The 22,613-nt window shown below is 40.4% G+C and overlaps 1 protein-coding gene across 1 annotated transcript in view; it reads left to right on the forward strand.

Annotated features, from left to right (window-relative positions):
• The window catches only part of cep78 (centrosomal protein 78), a 117,912-nt gene that overhangs the window by 9,523 nt on the left and 85,776 nt on the right, over positions 1–22,613 (forward strand). Inside the window, exons 3-7 of the mRNA XM_063068786.1 lie at positions 4,738–5,003; positions 14,549–14,724; positions 17,994–18,066; positions 18,161–18,264; positions 19,194–19,368. Coding sequence (XP_062924856.1) covers positions 4,738–5,003; positions 14,549–14,724; positions 17,994–18,066; positions 18,161–18,264; positions 19,194–19,368 — 794 coding nt within the window. The remainder of the gene's footprint in view (positions 1–4,737; positions 5,004–14,548; positions 14,725–17,993; positions 18,067–18,160; positions 18,265–19,193; positions 19,369–22,613) is intronic.

Raw genomic sequence — 22,613 nt, forward strand, 5'->3', positions numbered from 1 at the left:
AAAGCTGCCTGATTTTGCTTCCTATCACTGGGCCAAATTTTGTATCCAATTTGACATTCTTTTTATCAGCCTGCCATTACTTATTTGCCCAAAAGCCTACATAAAATCGATCAAATTATATCAAATACTCAGCTGTCCTTTTTACTGCTCTCAAGAATTTCATTAAGTTGGTTAAACCTTCCCTTAAATCACTTCATTAATTGATGTCTTTCAAATTGAAGATTTATAGTGTTTCTCAGAGTTAATTACAATAATTTTCCATCCCTAAAATTGGCAGTATTTGGCCTTAAACTGTTTGGATTATCCTTTCTTCCATTTCTGAAACAATGGTGCTATGATTGGGCTTCAGTCTCTTAACACTCCCCTGGGAGCCTGGGCAGGTTAGAAAGATGGTCAGAGCCTCTGTTTTCCTTTCTTTTAAAAGGCTGGTGATTTATGTACCCACCTTAATACATGTCCTCTTACTGTGTTAATCCATCAAAAACGTCATGCTCTTCTTCACCAACAGTGGAACACACTCTTTTGTACAATTAGCCAGAAAGTAATTATTAAGATTTTTCCTACTTCCTCTGCCTCATGTGCAGTTCGCCTTTTTGGTCCTTAAAAGGCCTTACTTTTTCCCTGATTATCTTGTTGCTTATCTACTTATCAACAAAGACCTAGTGTTTTAGTTTTAAGCATATTTTTTCCCCAAGGGTCGAAATGTTAAATACTGAAGGGCATAGATTTAAAGTGAGAGGGAAAGAGTTTGTTTTACACAGAATTTGTAAGATTCCTTTAATGTGTTGTTAGGTAGATGGTAGAAACAGATACAATCACGCTGTTAGAGATAAACAAGACACACATGGACAAGCAGGAAATTGAGAAATATAGATCATCTGCAGCGGTGAAGGCATTACAATTGAATACTGGTTGATATGGTTTGTCTGCCTGAAAAATCCTTGAAAGTGAGTGTAAAATTTACTTTCAATACATTGAGCCAGAAATGATTTTACAATCTCAATTACACTGTTTGTAGTATATTTCAGCTTTCGGTAACAAAGCTTTGGTTTAGAATTTTAAAAAGGGGCCGGCTTGTCTGTAAGCACTCTTGGCTTTGAAAACTTGGGTTGTTCCATTCTTGCATGAGCATTTTGTTTCTCAGAAACAAGAATGGTGTTAATAAATATAGATATTTTGTACACCTAGAGTGAAACTTGATAATTTTAGCTTTCTAAGGATATTGGGAGCATTTTTTGTCACAGGTCTCAATGTTCAAGCATTAGCATAGAGGGACATATGAAAGCATTTTCAGAATACTCCATGAGTATAGGCAGAGACTGAAGACTGCAGTACCAGTAGTGAGGACCAAGAAGGTATGGATAAAGGAGGCGCAGGAGCGCTTACGGTACGGTTTTGAGTCAGTGGACTGGACTGTATTCAGGGATTCATCTTTGAGTCTGAGTGCACCACAGTTGTCACTGACTTCATTAGTACTAATTAATACAGATGATACGAAGATAGGTGGAGGGATAGATAGTGCTGAGGGAGCAATGTGATTGCAGAAGGACTTAGACAAATTTGAAGAATGGGCAACAAAGTGGCAGATGGAGTACAGTATTGGGAAATGTATGATGTATTTTGGGAAAGGGAACAAAAGTGCAGAATATTATCTAAGTGGTGAGAAAATTCAAACATCAGAGGTGCAAAGGGACTTGGAGTCCTCGTGCAGGACTCCCAGAAGGTTAATTTGCAGGTTGAATCTGTGCAAACGCAATGTTGGTATTTATTTCAAGGGAAAAGAATATAAAACAAGGAGATAATGCTGAGGCTTTATAAGATACTAATCAGGCCGTACTGGAGTACTGTCAACAGTTTTGGGGCCCCTTATCTCAGAAAGGATGGATTGTCATTGGAGAAAGCCCGGAGCAGGTTCATGAGGATGATTCCAGGAATGAAGGGGGATAACATATGAGGAGTATTTGGCAGCTTTGAGCCTTTTCTTGATTACCTGACTGGCGGACCACAGTACATGTGCTTGCAACACTGTGTGTCCGACAGAGTGATCAGCAGCACTGGGGCTCCACAGGGGACTGTCTTGTCTCCCTTTCTCTTCACCATTTACACCTCGGACTTCAACTACTGCACAAGTCTTGTCATCTTCAGAAGTTTTCGGATGACTCTGCCATAGTTGGATGTATCAGCAAGGGAGATGAGGCTGAGTACAGGGCTACAGTAGGAAACTTTGTCACATGGTGTGAGCAGAATTATCTGCAGCTTAATGCGAAGAAGACTAAGGAGCTGATGGTAGACCTGAGGAGAGCTAAGGTACCAGTGACCCCTGTTTCCATCCAGGTGGAGGATTACAAATACCTGGGGATACGAATTGACAATAAACTGCACTGGTCAAAGAACACTGAGGCTGTCTACAAGAAGGATCAAAGCCGTCTCTATTTCCTGAGGAGACTGAGGTCCTTTAACATCTGCCGGATGATGCTGAGGATATTCTACGAGTCTGTGGTGACCAGTGCTATCATGTTTGCTGTTGTGTGCTGGGGCAGCAGGCTGAGGGTAGCAGACACCAACAGAATCAACAAACTCATTGGTAAGGCCAGTGATGTTGTGGGGATGGAACTGGACTCTCTCACGGTGGTGTCTGAAAAGAGGATGCTGTCTAAGTTGCATGCCATCTTGGTCAATGTCTCCCATCCACTACATAATGTACTGGGTGGGCACAGGAGTACATTCAGCCAGAGACTCATTCCACCGAGATGCAGCACAGAGCGTCATAGGAAGTCATTCCTGCCTGTGGCCATCAACGTTTACAACTCCTCCCTTGGAGGGTCAGACACCCTGAGCCAAAAGGCTGGTGCTGGACTTATTTCATAATTTACTGGCATAATTTACGTATTACTATTTAACTATTTATTGTTCTATTACTATTTATTATTTATGGCACAACTGTAATAATAACCAATTTCCCCCGGATCAATAAAATATGACTATTTACTCACTGGAATTTAGAAGAATGCGGGGGAATCTCATTATAACCTACTGAATGCTGAAAGGACTAGATAAGGTTGATGAGGAGAGAATGTTTCCTATGGTGGGGGTGTCCAAAACTGGAGGGCACAGCCTGAGGGGCGACCCTTTGAAACAGAGGCAAGGTGGATTTTTTTTTAGCCAGAGAGTAGTGAATCTGTAGAATGCTCTGCCACAGACAGCTGTGGAGGCCAAGACTGTGGATATAGTTAAAGCAAAAATTGATCATTTTCTGATTGGTTGAATGGGATCTGGGATCAGGAATGATGGAGCAGACTCGGGGAGCTAAATGGCCTAATTCTGCTCCTGTGCCTTATGGTCTGCCTGTGAGGATGAGTGCGTGCCTACGAGATTCTGGAATCTAACGTGTTTAGTGGAATCTAATTGGTGAGGTGGGTGTGTGGGGTGGGGAGGAATCCAGGTGGGGGAGGAGAAAAAATCTGGATGACAGGTTTGGAAAGATATAGGATGAGAGAAGCGGGGTTCTCTTAGAAGGGAAGAGAATAAAAAGATCATTATCATTGTTATGAGCCGTGTCATATGACATGGGCATTTGTGGTCTTCCATCTATCTTTAATTTAAGAAATTCTAATAAGCTCTTGAAAACTTTTGCCTGTCCATTCTGTGATGTAACTTATGAATGTTGTGTGCTGTCGACCATGACTTTTTCTTCCAAAAGTTGGGCAAACAAATATACCTAGTTTGTAACAAGTCTAGGATCCTTGAGTCAAAATATCGATCAACTCTTGAATGGATCAATTATAGGGTAAGATGAACTCTTGGCCTCATAATCTACCTCATTATAATTTTGCATTTTGTTTATCTGAACTGCCCTTTTTTGTAAGCTTTTACACTTTATTCTGCACTATTGTTTTACCTTATTCTAGTTCAATGCACTGTGAAACTGGTATGTAATATGTATATGAAACTGGCCCTGCCAAGCTTGTGAGATTGAGACAGCTCTCCCATCCCAAACCCTGGTTTGTGTGAATGCTGTGCAATTTGCTACCCAGTTATAAATTAGTGCCATGAAATGACAGACAGTACACTGCATACAATTAAAGGAATTATATTTATGAAAGAAAAGGGCCCATTTTAATTAAACTATCAAATGTGCTCAAGTTGGAGCTTAGTGTTTCACCGTATTCACCGATCCTCAATCGATCTTGGCCCCTGGCTTCATAGAATCACGGTCCGACTCTGGGTTGAATCTTACAACCTGTATTCTCTCCAGTGTCTTCTCTTCATCTCACGCCGAACAAAAGCCCCAAGCCCAACCTTCACCAGAGAAACCTCCCTTCAGTTCTACCATCCTAACTGAATGGCACATATTCCTCATCATTCCTTATCTTCAACAATAACCCAAACAGGCTGAAAGCAGAACAGACTTCTTACAGAACTGCTAAGTGAAATACATACAGCATTACAGTAAAAGAATGAACCAGGGCGTTACATATGTCTGTGCAAGACAAGCTTTTCACTATATCTTGGTTTATGTGACAGTAATAAGCCAATATCAATACCAACTTTCATGATTTAATTTTTACTTGCTTGCTCTTGACAAATAGCTATATGCCATGTTCTGTGCTGTGTTAGGAAAGGGAATGCATATCTTTAACTTTTCTCTACATTGCTTTGTATTCATAATTTTAGTGTTTGGAAGAGTTTATAAACTTTCATATGAAAATGACTTTTTTTTTCTCTTTCTTCCTCTAGGCTCTTGCATAAAATGATTGAATCAACTCAGTTTCGCCAGCGGCGGCCTTTGGATTTTGAATCGCATTATGAACATCTGTGTGCTCTCCAAGACCTTGTTCCTTTAAAAGCAGTAAAAGCAAACTTAAATCAAGGAGTTCTGGATATTAATGGTGATAGGATCAAGTTGTCTGAATGGGCACCAATTTTCAGTTCCATTGGTATTAACAAGCATTTAGTTTTTCTTGCAATCAGGAGTTACTACCAGCCTGGTCTTGGAGAAACAGGTAAGATAACAAGTAGAAATCAAAACACAAATACTTGAACTCGGTCATTTAAGCTGCACCTGTGGGAAGAGAAACCATTAAACATTTCAGGTCGAAGACCCATCAGCACAAATGAAAAAGAGAGAAAGTTAGCTAGTCAAAGAAGGTGGGAAAGGCAAGGGGTGGAGTAAAAACACTGTTGGTAATATGATTAAATAATAGACAGCTAGAATATACAAATAAAAAAGCTAGGTGTAAGGAAGAGAAGAATGGCATGTACAAGTGACCAGGCAAGAAAGAGCAAGTTAGCTGAAGTTTGAGAAGATAATATGGAGTTCTGCAGACTGCACTTGTGAAGATGATAAGTGGGAGTGGGATGCTGAATCGAAATGCTAGGCAACCAAAAGCTTCAGGTGGGTTCCATGTTTTCAGTGCGGGTGCTCCACAAAATGATCACCAGATCTGTATCTGATTTCACCAATGTAGAGGAAGCCACGTTGTGAAGCTGAAAAGTCTGAACGTGGATAAGTCATCTAAAGTCAGTGTACTACACACCAGTTTTCTGAAAGAGGTAGCTGAAGAGATTGCAGTGGCATTAGTAATGATCTTTCAATATCACTAGATTCTGGAATGGTTCTAGGGGACTGGAAAATTGCAAGTATCATTCCACAGGCAGAAGAAAGGAAATTTTATATCAGTTAGTCTAACCTCAGTGGTTGAGAAGATGTTGGAGTCCATTATTAAAGATGAGGTTTCAGGGCATATGATAAAATAAGCCAAAATCAACTTGGTTTCCTTGAGGGGAAATCTTGCCTAACAAATCTGTTAGAATTCTTTGTGGAAATAGCAGCCAGGGTAGACAAAGGAGAGTCAGTAGACATTGTTTATTTGGATTATCAGAAGGTCTTTGACAAGGTGCCACGCATGAGGCTGCCAAATGAGATAAAAGCCCATGGTATCACAGGGAAGATATGAGCATGGATTGGCTAAATGACACGAGGCAAAGAGTTGAATGAATGATGCCTGTTCTGGATATCTGCTAGTGTCTATTGGTATTCCGCAGGGCTTTGTATTAGGACCTCGTCTTTGCATGTTATATATCAATGATTTGGATGACAGAATTGATGACTGGTAAAATAACATTTTTCTTGCATTGCTTTATTCATTTAATATTTGTTATGTATTTGTCACTCATTGTTTTGGATTTCCAGATAAGTGGAAACATCAGTGGTATCCCACACGGGCTCCAGATTTTTGTCTATCTTGAGCAGCATTATGATAAATAGGAATGGGATGCTGAATTGAAATGCTAGGCAACCAGAAGTTCCAGGTCAGTCCCACGGACAGTGTAATGCTTCATTCACAAAGTGATCACCAAGTCTGATTTGCTTTCACCAGTGTAGAGGCAGCAATGTTGTGAGTAAGACTAGAAGGTGTATAAGTGCACTGATGTTTCATTTGGAATAGGGTCCTTGAATGTTGGAAGTTGAAGAGGTGAATGGAACAACACAACTACAGAAGGAACCCAAAACAGCATCTATGGAGGGAAATTGACAATTGATGTTTTGGGTCAAGTTTCTTCATTGTATCTGGGGTCAATGACTGTCCATTTCTCTCCATAGATGCTACATGACCTGCTGAGTTCCTCCAGTATTTTGTGTGTTGCCCCAATTTTCCAACATTGGCAGTCTGTCTTGTGTCTGCACTTCTTTGGAATGCGATAGGAAACAGGAGTCATTGGCGGAAATCCTTGCAGTCAAAGGAAGGACTTGAAACTGATCAGTGGCTGGTTAGCAGAAGGCAAACAGTAGGAATAAAAGGAGCCCTTTTTGGTTGGCTGCCAGTGACTAGCGGTGTTCCACAGGGAGTTTACATTATATATCAATGATTTGGATGATGGAATCGATGGCTTTGTTTCAAAGCTTGCTGATACGAAGATAGGTGGAAGGGCAGGTAGTTTTGAGGAAGTAGGTTGTAGAAGGACTAGACAGATTAGGAGAATGGGAAAAGAAATGGCAGATGGAATGCAGTGTTGAGAAGTGTATGGTCATGCACTTTGGTAGAAGAAATGAAATGGTTGACTATTTTCTAAATGGAGAGAAAATACAAAAATCTGAAGCGCAAAGGATTCCCTAATGGTCAAATTACAGGTTGAGTCTGTGGTGAGGAAGGCAAATGCGATGTTAGCATTCATTTCAAGAGGGCGAGAATATTAAAGCAAGGATGTAATTTTGAGACTTTATAAATCACTGGTGAGGCCTCACTTGGAGTATTGTGAGCAAGATTGTGCCCTTTATTTTAGAAGGGATGTGCTGAAACTGGAGAGGGTTCAAAGGAGGTTCACAAAAATGATTCCGGGGTAAAAGACATGTCATATGAAGACCATTTGATGACTCTGGGCCTGTATTCACTGGAATTCAGAAGAATGAGGGGTGACCTCTTTGAAACCTATTGAATGGTGAAAGGCCTTGATAGACTGGATGTGGAGAGGATATTTCCTATGGTGGGAGAGTCTAAGACCAGAGGGGACAGCCTCAGGATAGAGGGGTGTCCTTTTTGAAGGGGAAAAGGAATTTCTTAAGCCAGAGAGTGGAATCTGTGGAATTCTTTGCCACAAGCAGCAGAGGAGGTAAAGTCTGTATGTATATTTAAGACAGGGGTTGATAAATTCTTGATTGGTCAAGGCATGAAGGGATACGGGGTGAAGGCAGAAAATTGGGACCCAAAGGAAAAATGGATCAGCCATGATGAAATGGCAGGACAGACTCAATGGCCAAATGACCTAATCCTGCTCCTATAGCTTATGGTCTTGTGGTAATCTATGGACAATCAGTGGATGGGATTAAACCCATCTCCCTGTTACTGTGAGACACTGGCTTTTCTAGTCACAGAATGGATTTTAAAAAGATTAGTGTACAGTGGATTCTGGTTAATTGGGACACATGAGGACCAGTATATTTTGGCCCAATTAAGCAGCTACTCCAGATACCTGAAGATTTGTGGAAATAGTTAATGAAATACAAAACAAATTAGAACACTATCAATACTACTATGCTATAAAACTGTAGTTCTTAGTACAGAGGAATTCTTCCAGTATATGCTGCCATGTTGCTTTGATTGACTGTAAATGAAGAAAATCAATGCAGACACCTAGTGCAGATTATGGACTGCCTTCCTACAATGCTTTTGATGACTGCATCCTCCAAATCTTCACTTTCATTGTAACATTTAAGGTGATTGATAACTTCAAATTTTTTGTAGTTCCTAACTTACTTCATTTTCATTCCTACAATTTCTGGCATCCTCAAGCCTGAATGCTTGAAATCACCATAAGCAAAGCAGTTCCGAATTGCCTTTCTGCTTATTTCTCACCAATTGTCAGTGACAAAAAAAATACTGCTTTTTGAACACACACAACTGACACCATTTAAAAACTGCTTGCACTAAGCGCTGTGTAATGTTTAATGGCTTCACAACTGCATGTGACTGACACTAGTTAAAAACTTCGGCAAGGGTCCCCTGTCTCAATCAAATGGCAACATTTCCAAATAAATGAAGGAAAGCCCAGCTACTTTGTCGATTAGTTTTTGTTCTTTCAAGGGTTGTCCCAAAGGAACAAGCTGCCCCGATTAACTGATGGCCCAATTAACTGGAATCCTCTGTATTGCTTTACTCATCTTTTTTAAAAGTATACTCTGCATTTTCCATGTGGACATTTCTGTTTATTCTTGTATAGATTCAAGCATTATAAGTGTTATAGCTGTGAATGGTTTATAGTTCAAAACTAATTTTTAAGTTAATTGAATTAGCTGATGGCGTCTTCACTTCTACAAAAAGTACAGGTTTATGTCCACAATTCAGGCTTTTGAGCAGAAATATGTACTTGACATTGTTTAGTGAATTATTTGGAAGCAATGTACTGACATGACTTATGGCTTTTGATATGTTAAAAGAGGAGTTCAGTCCACACGTTCAGCATTTTATAAAATATCTCTAGACACTATTTCGAAGAATAAATTGGTCTGATACCCTTGCCAATCATGCTTTGATCATGATTAATGGAAGAAATTGGCAGATCATTATCACATAATATTTCTATGATCGTGTGCCAAAATGGCAATCGAGTCACATAGTGGGCATGTGACCTTGGATCAGAATTATTTCATTGACTCTACGTTATTTTGAAATGCTTTTTGCTTATGGAAAGACTTAAATGCAAAGCTGCCAATGTATGGTATGTTTCTGCATCTGGATGATTGAAAGAATTACTGGATATTGGGATGTTACGTACCCGCACATTACGTAATGTCCGCAATAAAAAATTGATATGTAGTTAAGATGAGCAGCATGAATGCTCAATGGGACCTTCAACTTATGTAAATATGTGGGACAGAAAAGAAAGAACTGTGCAGTACTTTTCAAGTTCTAATATACTTGCAGTGCCTATAAAAAGTAATCACTCCCTTGCAAGTTTTTGTGTTTTGTTGTTTTACAACATTGAATCACAATGGATTTAATTTGGCCTTTTTGATACTGATCAACAGAAGAAGACTCTTTAGTGTCAAAGTGAAAACACATCTCTCCAAAGTGATCTGAATTAATTACAGACACAAAACACAAAATAATTGATTGCACAAGTATTCACCCCCTTTAATATGACACACCAAATCATCACTGGTGCAGCCAATTGGATTTAGAAGTCACATAGTTAAATGAAGATCACTGTGTGTAGTCAAGGTATTTCAATTGATTGTAGTAAAAATACACCTGCATCTAGAAGGTCCAACTGCTTGTAAATCAGTATCCTGGCAAAAACTACACCATGAAGACAAAAGAACACTCCAAGCAACTCCATGAAAAGGTTATTGAAAAGTATGTCAGGAAATGGATACAAGAAAATTTCTAAGTCTCTGAATATCCCTTGGAATATAGTTAAATCAATCGTCAAGAAATGGAAATAATATGGCACAGCTGTAAATCTGTGTAGAGCAGGTTGTCCTCAAAAACTGAGTGACCGTGCAAGAAGGGAACTAATGAGGGAGGCCATCGAAAGACCTATGACATCTCTGGGGGAGCTACAAGCTTCAGTGGCTGAGATGGGAGAGACTGTACATACAACAACTGTTGCCCAGGTGCTTCATAGTTGCAGCTTTATGGGAGAGTGGCATAGAGAAAGTCCCTGTTGGAAAAAAAATCTCTCATGAAATCTCAGCTAGAGTTTGCCAGAAGGCATGTGGGAGAGTCCGCTGGAAGAAAGTTCTGTGGTCTGATGAAACCAAAACTGAGCTTTTTGGCCATCAGACACAAAACACTGCATATCATCAAAAACGCACCATCCCTACTGTGAAGCATGGTGGTGGCTGCATCATGCTGTGGGATGCTTCACTGCAGCAGGCCCTAGAAGGCTTGTAAAGGTAAAATGAATGCAGCAAAATACAGGGAAATCCTGGAGGAAAACCTGATGCAGTCTGCAAGAGAACTGTGACTTGGGAGAAGATTTGTTTTCCATCAAGACAATGACTCCAAGCATAAAACCAAAGTTATACAGGAGTGGCATAAAAACAACAGTGTTAATGTCCTGGACTGGCCAAGAGAGAGTGCAGATCTCAATCCAATTGAGAATTTGTGGCTGAACTTGGAAAAAGGCTGTTTGCTCACAATCCCCATGCAATCTGACAGAGCTTGAGCATAGAAACATGGAAATCATACAGCACAATACAGGCCCTTCGGCCCACAAAGCTGCTTTGAACATGTTCCTACCTTAGAACTACCTAGGCTTTACCCATAGCCCTCTATTCTTCTCAGCTCCATGTAGCCATCCAACAGTCTCTTAAAAGACTCTATCGTTTCCGCCTCCACCACCGCCGCTGGCAGCCCATTCCACACACTCGCCACTCTCTGCGTTTAAAAAAAAACTTACCCCTGACATCTCCTTGGTACCTACTTCCAAGCATCTTAAAACTATGCCCTCTTGTGCTTGCCATTTCAGCCCTGGGGAAAAGCCTTTGACTATCCATACGATCAATGCCTCTCATTAACTTGTACACCTCTATCAGGTCACCTCTCATCCTCCGTCGCTCCAAGGAGAAAAGGTCGAGTTCACTCAACTCATTTTGGATCTCTTCCCCCCCGCCCCCCCCCCTTTTCAAATCTCTTACTAGCTCTTCCTTCAGTTAGTCCTGACAAAGGGTCTTGGCCCGAAACGTCGACTGTACCTCTTCCTAGAGATGCTGCCTAGCCTGCTGCGTTCACCAGCAACTTTGATGTGTGTTGCAATTGTATCAATGCATATTCTTAGAAAAGTTAAGTATTGAGGTCATGTAAATCTGAATTAAACCAACTGTTGAAATACTCAGGCCAGTAAAAAGTTCCCCTCGAAATTATCAAAAAATCTGATCCAGTGTTTTGATCTGCCTGATGTGTTCTACACATTATCCCATTTGCACTCCTATCACTGTTGCCAGTAGCAGCCCAGTTAATGTTTTGTGATCCTTAATTCTTGTTTCAGACCATTTGTAGGTCCAATGGACTGAAACGGTTTAAATAACAGGACTAGCAGTCAAGAGTTCTCAACCATTGATGCGAAACTCTAATCCTCTTCTCATGTAATCCATTTGAGATTTAGGTCACCATATTTGTTATCTTGCTAACTGCTTGGTGTTACCTGCATTTAACTCTCACCAATTTGTTTACAAGATCATTCAGATTCTGGAAAATATAAACATTTTTCTATTTTTCATTTAAAACAAAAATACTCTTCATGACTTCTTTCTCCTGAGAATGATGTCATATTTTCCACAATATATTCTATCTTGCCCCATTACTAAATCTAACATTTCATGATCGCCTTTTCATTTTGCACATTTTTGTAGACTCATAGAGACTTACAGGCTTTAATACAAAGGATTCCAGGAAAATCAAATAGAGTTACAGCTATTGAAAAATCTTAGAGATAAGACGATGAGTGACTTGAACCTGAGGATGAACCAAGTGCTGTGTACAAGAAGTTTTAAACTTTGTAGATTGGATTTTCCAGATTGTGTTTTGCATAATTCACAATCAGCACATTAAAGTGTAGTAGAGAGTTGAAGTGGTTTGAGATTAGATAAATAGCACCACATGATAATGTATAAATCAACAAAGGATGGATGTATCATAGAGTAGAGGAAGAATTCACTAACATACTTCAAATACTCTGGTAAGATTTGTGAACCAATAACAGCATTGAGGCCATGATTGCACTTGGTTTGCTCTGATGAGCAGGGTATGTCACTTGTGTTAATTATACCAATTTCCTGAAACATGCTTTTGTTCATGCTTTGTTTCAGAAAGAGATTGACAGGAATACAGGAAAAGATTCAAGGGTGCAATAACGCCACCTTGAAGAAGTGTATCATTTTTACTGACTCATAGGAATTGTTACAAAATGGAGAAGTGTGTAAGGTTTGAATTGTTTGAATCAGTACATCAGGAGTACACATATGCCAGCATAGATGGTGGAAGGAGTAGACCATCTCTTAAACCCCACTTGTACCTGACCCTTCAAGCATCTCACTCCCCACCTGTGGCAACCCTGCCAGTCCTACATTGACCTCGTCAGTTACCTTGGAACCCATGGAACCAGAGTGGAAAACAATAATTTTAGAGTCCAACTCCTTTTCTTTGAAAAAGAAAACCTTAAGACAAAACAGTTTACAACGAGAAAGAACATTATGTCAAAATTTGGATTATTGAACAAATAACAGGAATGTTGCAATATTTTTTGATTTAGATGTAATTATGTAAATGGAGGGAGGAGAAGATGGCGGTGCGACGCAGCTCGCAGCAGCCACTCCGGTGGTGATCTCTGTTGTTTGTTAAGTAGGGTGCCGTGCACAATCGTGATTTGATGGAAACGGAAGTGAGAGCACGGAGGAACATCTGGAGAAACTTCTGAAATGCCTGCTTTGCTGGTCCTGCTACTGTGTGGTCTGGAATCTCTGGAGGAGAAGGCCCTGAGTCCTCGGCTTTGCTCGGTGGCCGGGGCAGGGTCGAAGCACTCGGCAGAGGATGGTGCTCGGAGAAGCTGCATCAGAGGGGCTGGTCAGAGGCTTGAAGTTTTCGGATAGACTCAGAGTCGGCTGTGGTCGGGTGCTTCCAATGCATTGGCAAGTTGTCGGCGCTTGGAGGTTCATGGCAGGGAGAGTTTCTCCCTTCTGCCGCCTGCGTTTGACGATGAGTCATTCGGGACTTTGAGACTTTTTTACCGTGCCCATGGTCTGCTCTTTAACAAATTATGGTATTGCTTTGCACTGTTTTAACTATATGTTATAATTATGTGGTTTTGTCAGTTTTTGTCTTGGTTTGTCCTGTTTTTTTCGTGATATCATTCTGGAGGAACATTGTATCATTTTTTAATGCACGCATTTCTAAATGACAATAAACGAGGACTGAGTATCCACATAATCTAATAATCTAATCTAATATTCTAGGATAATTATTCATTGTGCTTCCAATTGTGCCTCTAATTGACCTTTTTGTGAAAATGTTTCTTTGCTTAAAGAGTCTCTGAATCATTCCTTTCTCACTATCAAGTTTCTTCTGATGATTTAACTTCATAACAAAGGCTAGAAAGGAGAAGAGCAGTCATAAAATGAGCTTGATCACCAAAGTGTACTCATACAATCCTAGGAATTCAAGACTGGTTGAGAATACATTCTACAAAATTAATAGTGATTTCCCATGTGGTAGCTTGCTCATGAGTTGTTCTTGGGGTGATGTGATGCCTGCACCTGTTATATTAGGTACAATAAAGAGTATTTTAACTCAAGAAAGGTGAGATAGGAAGTTTCTCTAAATGGAATGTTACTCAGTCTTAAACCCACGCCCCCTTAACATTTTGATCACTTTTTAAAGGATGGGTGGTAACAAAAGCACATGAAGTGAAGTACTGGTATTTGAAATTTCTTTAGGACCCATAGAGCTTGGCCACCGGTGTCGTCGCAGAGCAATGTGTGGTTAAGTGCCTTGCTCAAGGACACACACGCTGCCTCAACCAAGGCTCGAACTAGCGACCTTCAAATCACTAGACAAACGCCTTAACCACTTGGCCACATGCCAACACAAAAAAAAGTTACTTGCCTGTATTTTTAATACTTTTTAACTCAAAAGGGATAACATTCCTGGGGCAGAGAAAGCTTCTCTTGAAAAGAAGCCAATAAGTGCATCTACACACTGTGTTAAAAGTTGAATCAGGAATATTTCCCTCAATATCCACTTTTTTGTTCCTTTATAGGCTGCGTTCTGTTGCTTCATACCTCCCCCCCCCCCCGCAAACTACCAACTGCTTACCTGCCAAAACATCTCTAAAGGCACAACACAAATTACCAACTCAACACAATTAAGAACAAGACTATTGGGTGTGTGGGATGTGTACTTTAGTTGATAGTGAAATAGTCTATGTTGGCAGTTTTTTTTTCCCAACTGTATCTCTCAAAATAAAGAATGCTGTCACAGGTTGAAGGATTTTTTTTCAGATTAAATCCAAGTGGTTTCCCATTCTTATTTCTTGATTTTGTTTCTTGAAGGGAATGAAAGGCAAAAACAACACTTCAGAAAACGTGTGCCAGCTATACGTTCAAAAAGTTGTACACTTCAACTCTGTGCGTCAATTAGAGACTGTCTGATTGTTTCCAGCGCTTTAAAATCCTTAGAGCTGCAAGGATTACCTTTGAGGCAAGGCGATCTCATAGCATTAACAAAGGTGAGAAAAATATAATACTGGAAACACGTTATTTATCTACTGCAGAGCACCTCTAAAAATGGTATTTCTTCTGCTGACTTGATCTATGAATACTTGTGGAAGACAACTGAATAGTGAATAGTGGATAATAGAAATACATAAAACATAGGCTTGAACCACAGATTTTAGCTAGTATAAATCAAATTTGCCTACCTTGCAGTATAATACTTTAAGAGTAAGGTAAAGACTGAAATGTATTTAAATTTAATCTACTACTTGCTTTAGTTCCATTCCATATCCAACATGTCCATTAAAAGTTGGAGCTTGCCCCTTTTGATATTTAAGGGTGAAGGGTTCATGACTTGGATAAACAGGAGGCTTACAACTGCTGAATGGTTGAACTTTGATTGCATTCCTTGCCCAGGCTTCCCTGAATCCTATGAATCCAATTACTTATAAAAATGCGCAGGAACTGCTTGGTTTGATTTGGTTAACTATATAAGAACTGAGTGATTATAAGACAATTTCATTGATCAGTTTCAGTTGCATAGAAAATTGAAGTGAGTAGCCTGCATTATATTTTGCACAGATAATACAGTGGCATGCAAAAGTTCCTGGGCACCCCTGGTCAAAATTTCTGTTACTGTGAATAGTTAAGTGAATAGAAGATGAACTGATCTCCAAGAGTCATAAAGTTAAAGATGAAACATTCTTTTCAACATTTTAAGCAAGATTAATGTATTACTTTTGTTTTGTACAATTTTAGAGTGAAAAAAGGAAAGGAGCACCATGCAAAGGTTTGGGCACCTCAACAGATTTGAGCGCTCAAAATAACTTTTACTAAGGTTTCAGACCTTAATTAGCTTGTTATGGCTAGGGCTTGTTCACAGTCATCATTACGAAAGGCCAGGTGATGCAAATTTCAAAGCTTTATAAATACCCTGACTCCTCAAACCTTGTCCTAACAATCAGCAGCCATGGGCTCCTCTAAGCAGCTGCCTAGCACTCTGAAAATTAAAATAAATGATGCCCACAAAGCAGGAGAAGGCTATAAGAAGATAGCAAGTGTTTTCAGGTAGCTGTTTCCTCAGTTCGTAATGTAATTAAGAAATGGCAGTTAACAGGAACGGTGGAGGTCAAGTTGAGGTCTGGAAGACCAGGAAAAATTTCCGAGAGAACTGCTCATAGGATTGCTAGAAAGGCAAATCAAAACCCACGTTTGAGTACAAAAGACCTTCAGGAAGATTTAGCAAACTCTGGAGTGGTGGTCACTGTTCTACTGTGCAGTGACACCTGCACAAATATGACATTCATGGAAGAGTCATCAGAAGAAAACCTTTCCTGTGTCCTTACCACGAAATGCAGCGTCAGGAGTTTCCAAAGGAACATCTAAACAAGCCTCACACATCAAAGTTGCTGGTAAACGCAGCAGGCCAGGCAGCATCTATTGGAAGAGTTTCAGTCGACGTTTCAGGCCGAGACCCTTCGTCAGGACTAACTGAAGGAAGAGTGAGTAAGAGATTTGAAAGTGAGAGGGGGAGGGGGAGATCCAAAATGATAAGAGAAGACAGGAGGGGGAGGGATAGAGCCAAGAGTTGGACAGGTGATTGGCAAAGGGGATATGAGAGGATCATGGGACAGGAGATCTGGGGAGAAAGACCGGGGGGGGGGGGGAACAGAGGATGGACAAGGGGTATAGTCGGAGGGACAGAGGGAGAAAAAGGAGAGTGAGAGAAAGAATGTATGTATAAAAATAAATAATGGATGGGGTACTAGGGGGAGGTGGGGCACTAGCGGAAGTTAGAGAAGTCAATGTTCATGCCATCAGGTTGGAGGCTACCCAGACGGAATATAAGATGTTGTTCCTCCAACCTGAGTGTGGCTTCATCTTTACAGTAGAGGAGGCCGTGGATGGACATGTCGGAATGGGATGTGGAATTAAAATGTGTGGCCACTGGGAGATCCTGCTTTCTCTGGTGAACAGAGCGTAGGTGTTCAGCAAAGCGGTCTCCCAGTCTGCGTCGGGTCTCGCCAATATATAGAAGGCCACATTGGGAGCACTGGACGCAGTATATCACCCCAGCCGACTCACAGGTGAAGTGTCGCCTCACCTGGAAGGACTGTCTGGGGCCCTGAATGGTGGTAAGGGAGGAAGTGTAGGGGCATGTGTAGTACTTGTTCCGCTTACAAGGATAAGTGCCAGGAGGGAGATCAGTGGGGAACAAGCCTAATGCATTTTGGAAACAAGTCCTGTGGACTGATGAAGTCAAAATAGAACTTTTTGGCCGCAATGAGCAAAGGTATGTTTGGAGAAAAAAAGGGTGCAAAATCTCCAACTGTTAAGCACGGGGGTGGATTGATCATGCTTTGGGCATGTGTTGCACGGAGACCATTTCACTGATAGAGGGAAGAATGAATGCAATTAAATACCGGCAAATTCTGGAAGCAAACATCACATCGTCTGTAAAAAAGCTGAAGATGAAAAGAGGATGGCTTCTACAACAAGATAAGGATCCTAAACACATCTCAAAATCCATAATGGACTACCTCAAGAGGCGCAAGCTGAAGGTTTTGCCATGGCCCTGACAGTTCCCCGACCTAAACATCATCGAAAATCTGTGGATAGACCTCAAAAGGGCAGAGCATGCAAGACGGCCCAAGAATCTCACAGAGCGAGAAGCCTTTTGCAAGGAAGAATGGGCAAAAATCCCCCAAACAAGAATTGAAAGACTCTCAGCTGACTACAGAAAGCATTTACAAGCTGTGATAGTTGCCAAAGGGGATGTTACTAAGTACTGACCATGCAGGGTGCCCAAACTTTTGCTTCGGACCCTTTTCCTTTTTTTTGTTACTTTGAAACTGTAAAAGATGGAAATAAAGCAAGTTTTCTTGCTTAAAATACTAAAGAAATGTCCCATCTTTCACTCTGTGCCTTTTGGAAATCAGGTCATCTTTTACTCGGTTAGCTATTCACAGTAACAGAAACTTTGACCGGCGTGCCCAAACCTTTTCATGCCACTGTATATGAAGGCTATATTTTGTGGTTAAATCATTTTTTTCAATGATTGATCTCGCTGATTTTTATTAAAATTGAGATCCTGCTGTCCTGTGCTGCCCCCTCCCACCCCCCAATCTCTTGTTCTCCAGCTTTATTTCTGGCTTTCTTCTCATAATGTGTAGTTAGTTGAAATTATGATAAAAGTGAATGGGTTTCAATTCAAATCTTGCAAGTGAGTTTATTAGTTTGCGTATAGTACATTTTATTGCATATATCATTTATTTTTTTATAGGGCTTATCCAAGACAAAAACTCTGCAGCACATTTCATTAGCTTATTGTCCAGTAGGAGACGAAGGGCTAGAAAGTAAGTATTCTGGGTCTTGGTATATTTTTCCTTTATAAAATTTTAGTATCAGCTTTTAAGGTTAAGTCATGTTTTGATAAACTTTTCTTTTTAGTAATTTGCAAGATTTTGAAGAATTCTGTTACAATCAAAACAGTTAACTTCACAGGCTGCAATCTTACATGGTGTGGTGCAGAACACATTACCCAAGTTATTAAGGCAAGTTTGTTTTTCCTCTACTGTAAATGTTTTATTTGTTTTAGCAACCATGTCAGCTATTTATTGCAATTTAAAATTATATATACAATGGATTCCAGTTAATTGGGCCATCAGTTAGCTGGGGCTACCATTTATGTGAGGCAACTCTTAAAGAAGAAAACTAATCGAGAAAATAGCCAGGATACCTCCTTTTATTTCAGACACTATGCCACTTAATTAGGACAGTGGGCATTTGCTGAACAGTTCCTAACTAGCGTCAGTTGCATGCACTTGTGTGGCCATTAAAAAATACACCGTGCTTGGAGTGATCAGCTTTTAAAAAGCGCCCGTTGTGTGTTCAAAAGCAGTGATTTTTGTCAGATAGTTGGCAAGAAATAAGAAGTAAGATAATTGGAACTATTTTGCTCTCTGCGTTTTCAAGAATTCAGGCTTGGAGATGTCAAGAGAGCGCTAGGAATGAAAATGAAACTATTTCTCACCTTCAAGTTAGGAGCTATGAAGAATTTGAAGGAATCAACAATGATCTTGAATGTTACAATGAAAATTAAGATTTGGAAGATACTATAGTCAAAAGCATTGTATGAAGGCAGTCCATTATTTGCACTGATTTTGTTTATTTATAGTCAATCAAAAGAACACGGCAGCATACGCTGGATGAATTCCTCCGTTGATAACTATTGGAGACTAATAAACAGTTTTATGGTATTGTAGTAGTATTGGTAATGTTCTAATTTATTCTGTGCTTCTTTTAAATACATAAATTGTTACTTGGTTAAGCAGTAATTTGTCTTTGTATACTTAACCTATTTCTATAAATCTGGCTAATTGTGGCAGCCACTTATTTGGGCCAAAATGTACTGATCCTCATGTGTCCCAGTTAACTGGAATGCACTATATTTGAAAAGTTATGACCTTCTCTTTTTATTCAGCATCAAGCAACAAAAAGGCACAGTGAAGTTTGGGCAGAAAGTCTCCGTTACAGGCATCCTGACCTAGATTGTATGACTGGTTTGCGTCGTATTACCATGAATTGTAACACGTTAATTGGTGATACAGGAGCTACTGCTTTTGCAGAAGCCCTCAAAGATGACCTGTGGCTGAAAGGCAAGTTGCGTTTAATAATATGCTGACATTGACAAACTTTAAATATAAAGTTCCTTCAGTTGAAAAAGAATTTCATGTTGTGTAAATGCATATAGATGTAGCATAGTTCCTTAGTAACACTTGTTGGTTGAAGAATGCAAACATAGCATCCCTGGAAAATCTAATGAGAAGCTTGCAGAATTTGGTCTTTATTCATCTGAATTTACTTCGATAAATTGGTTTGCAGTTAGTTACAGTAATTCAATCATTTTTACTCAATCTTTCCATGATTCCCCATTCCCTGTCCCCTTCCCACTTTCAGTCAATGATAGATCCGCATCAGTTCAGGTTTATCAACACTCATATGTCATGAAATTTTTTTTTGCTACAGCAGTACAGTGCAATATATAAAATTACAGTACTCTGCAAAAGTCTTAGGCACATTTATATAGTTAGGGTGCCTTAGTCTTTTGCATAGTACTGTATTTGTCAAAGAGAGGTGAAGAGCAAGTTTGTAAATCTGGCAGGAGCAAAGAATGTTTGGAATGGGGGGCGGAGTTCTCCGGGAGGGGTGTGGGACAAGGTGACAGGAAGAGTACCAAAGGCGGGGAGTGGGGGTGGCGCAGATGCAGACACACCCAACCCTGAGATACCAGACAAGGTAGTTGATTCCAAACAATTGGTTTATTGATCATTACAGAATGTCTCTCTGGGTACTTTCCACTCCCTTCCGCTTTTCCCCAATCATGATTCCTCTCTCCCTGCCCCCTTCCCACTCTCAATCCACAGTAGAGACCTATATAAGAATCAGGTTTATCATTACTCACATGTGTCTTGAAATCTGTTATTTTTTTTTGGCAGCACCACTACAGTGCAATATATAAAATTACTAAGTACTATACAACCCAGCTGTATACATGTGCCTAAGACTTTTGTACAGTATTGTTCATCAGAGTGTTATGCAAAACCTTTTCCTTGCTTTGATGAATATAGCTGCTGCAGCAGTTAAGAAGCTCAACACTGTTCAGTATGTATGGTTGTTCCTTGTAGCATTGAAATGTGTTGCTCGATTGAGTTCTGTGCAAAATGCACTGCAGCAGCTTGCCAAAGTTGCACACCATCTGGACTGAGATATGTATTATAATTTTTCATCATTACTTAAAATTTTGCACTTCCTAATTCATGACCACTGTAGGAGAATCTGCAGTTCATGGCCACGTTTTAAATATTTTTATTAACGTACATGGCCTAGCAACAATATCCACATGTTGTGATTAAGACCATAGGGCAGAGGAGCAGAATGAGGTCATTCAGCCCATCTAGTCAGTTATACCTTTTGATCATGGCTGATTTATTTTCCCTCTCAACCCCATTCTCGTGCCTTCTCTCTATAAACTTTGATGCCCTTAATAATCAAGAGTCTATAGACCTCTGACAATTGGGTATAAGTATATCGAATGACTTGGCCTCCACAGCTGTCTGTCGTAATGAATTCCACAAATTCACCACCTTCTGTCTAAAGAAATTCTTTCTACTGTCTGTTCTAAGACACATCCTTTTATTCTGAAGTATGGTTTCTTCACAACCTCTCCATTTAGGCCTTTAAATATTCCATAGGTTTCAGTGGAATTTCTCTCCCCCCCCAAAAAAAAATTCCAGTGAGCTAGAAACATAGAAAATAGGTGCAGGAGTAGGCCATTCGGCCCTTCGAGCCTGCACCGCCATTCAGTATGATTGTGGCTGATCATCCAACTCAGAACCCTGTACCAGCCTTCCCTCCATCCCCCCTGACCCCTTTAGCCACAAGGGCCATATCTAACTCCCTCTTAAATATAGCCAATAAACTGGCCTCAACTGTCTCCTATGGCAGAGAATTCCACAGATTCACCATTCTCTGTGTGAAGAAGTTTTTCCTCATCTCGGTCCTAAAAGGCTTCCCCTTTATCCTCAAACTGTGACCCCTCGTTCTGGACTTCCCCAACATTGGGAACAATCTTCCTGCATCTAGCCTGTCCAATCCCTTTAGGATCTTATATGTTTCAATAAGATCCCCCCTCAATCTTCTAAATTCCAGAGAGTAGTTGATCCAGTCTTTCATCATATGGAAGTCCTGCCATCCCAGGAATCAATCTGGTGAACCTTCTTTGTACTCCCTCTATGGCAAGAATGTCTTTCCTCAGATTAGGGGACCAAAACTGCACACAATACTCCAGATGTGGTCTCACCAAGGCCTTGTACAACTGCAGTAGTACCTCCCTGCTCCTGTACTCGAATCCGCTTGCTATGAATGCCAGCATACCATTCGCCTTTTTTACCACCTGCTGTACCTGCATGCCCACTTTCAATGACTGGTGTATAATGACACCCAGGTCTTGTTGCACCTCCCCTTTTCCTAATCGGCCACCATTCAGATAATAATCTGTTTTCCTGTTTTTGCCACCAAAGTGGATAACCTCACATTTATCCACATTAAATTGCACCTGCCATGAATTTGCCCACTCACCTAACCTATCCAAGTCACCCTGCATCCTCTCAGCATTCTCCTCACAGCTAACACTGCCGCCCAGCTTCGTGTCATCCGCAAACTTGGAGATGCTGCATTTAATTCCCTCATCTAAGTCATTAATATATATTGTAAACAACTGGGGTCCCAGCACTGAGCCTTGCGGTACCCCACTAGTCACTGCCTGCCATTCTGAAAAGGTCCCGTTTATTCCCACTTTTGCTTCCTGTCTGCCAACCAATTCTCTATCCACATCAATACCAAACCCCCAATACCGTGTGCTTTAAGTTTGCACACTAATCTCCTCTGTGGGACTTTGTCAAAAGCCTTTTGAAAATCCAAATATACCACATCCACTGGTTCTCCCCTATCCACTCTACTAGTTACATCCTCAAAAAATTCTATGAGATTCGTCAGACATGATTTTCCTTTCACAAATCCATGCTGACTTTGTCCGATGATTTCACCGCTTTCCAAATGTGCTGTTATCACATCTTTGATAACTGACTCTAGCATTTTCCCCACCACCGATGTTAGGCTAACCAGCCTATAATTCCCCAGTTTCTCTCTCCCTCCTTTTTTAAAAAGCGGGGTTATATTAGCCACCCTCCAATCCTCAGGAACTAGTCCAGAATCTAAAGAGCTTTGAAAAATTATCACTAATGCATCCACTATTTCTTGGGCTACTTCCTTAAGCACTCTGGGATGCAGACCATCTGGCCCTGGGGATTTATCTGCCTTTAATCCGTTCAACTTACCTAAC

Source organism: Mobula hypostoma, chromosome 16, assembly GCF_963921235.1.
Source record: "Mobula hypostoma chromosome 16, sMobHyp1.1, whole genome shotgun sequence".
NCBI classification, from domain to species: Eukaryota; Metazoa; Chordata; class Chondrichthyes; order Myliobatiformes; family Myliobatidae; genus Mobula; species Mobula hypostoma.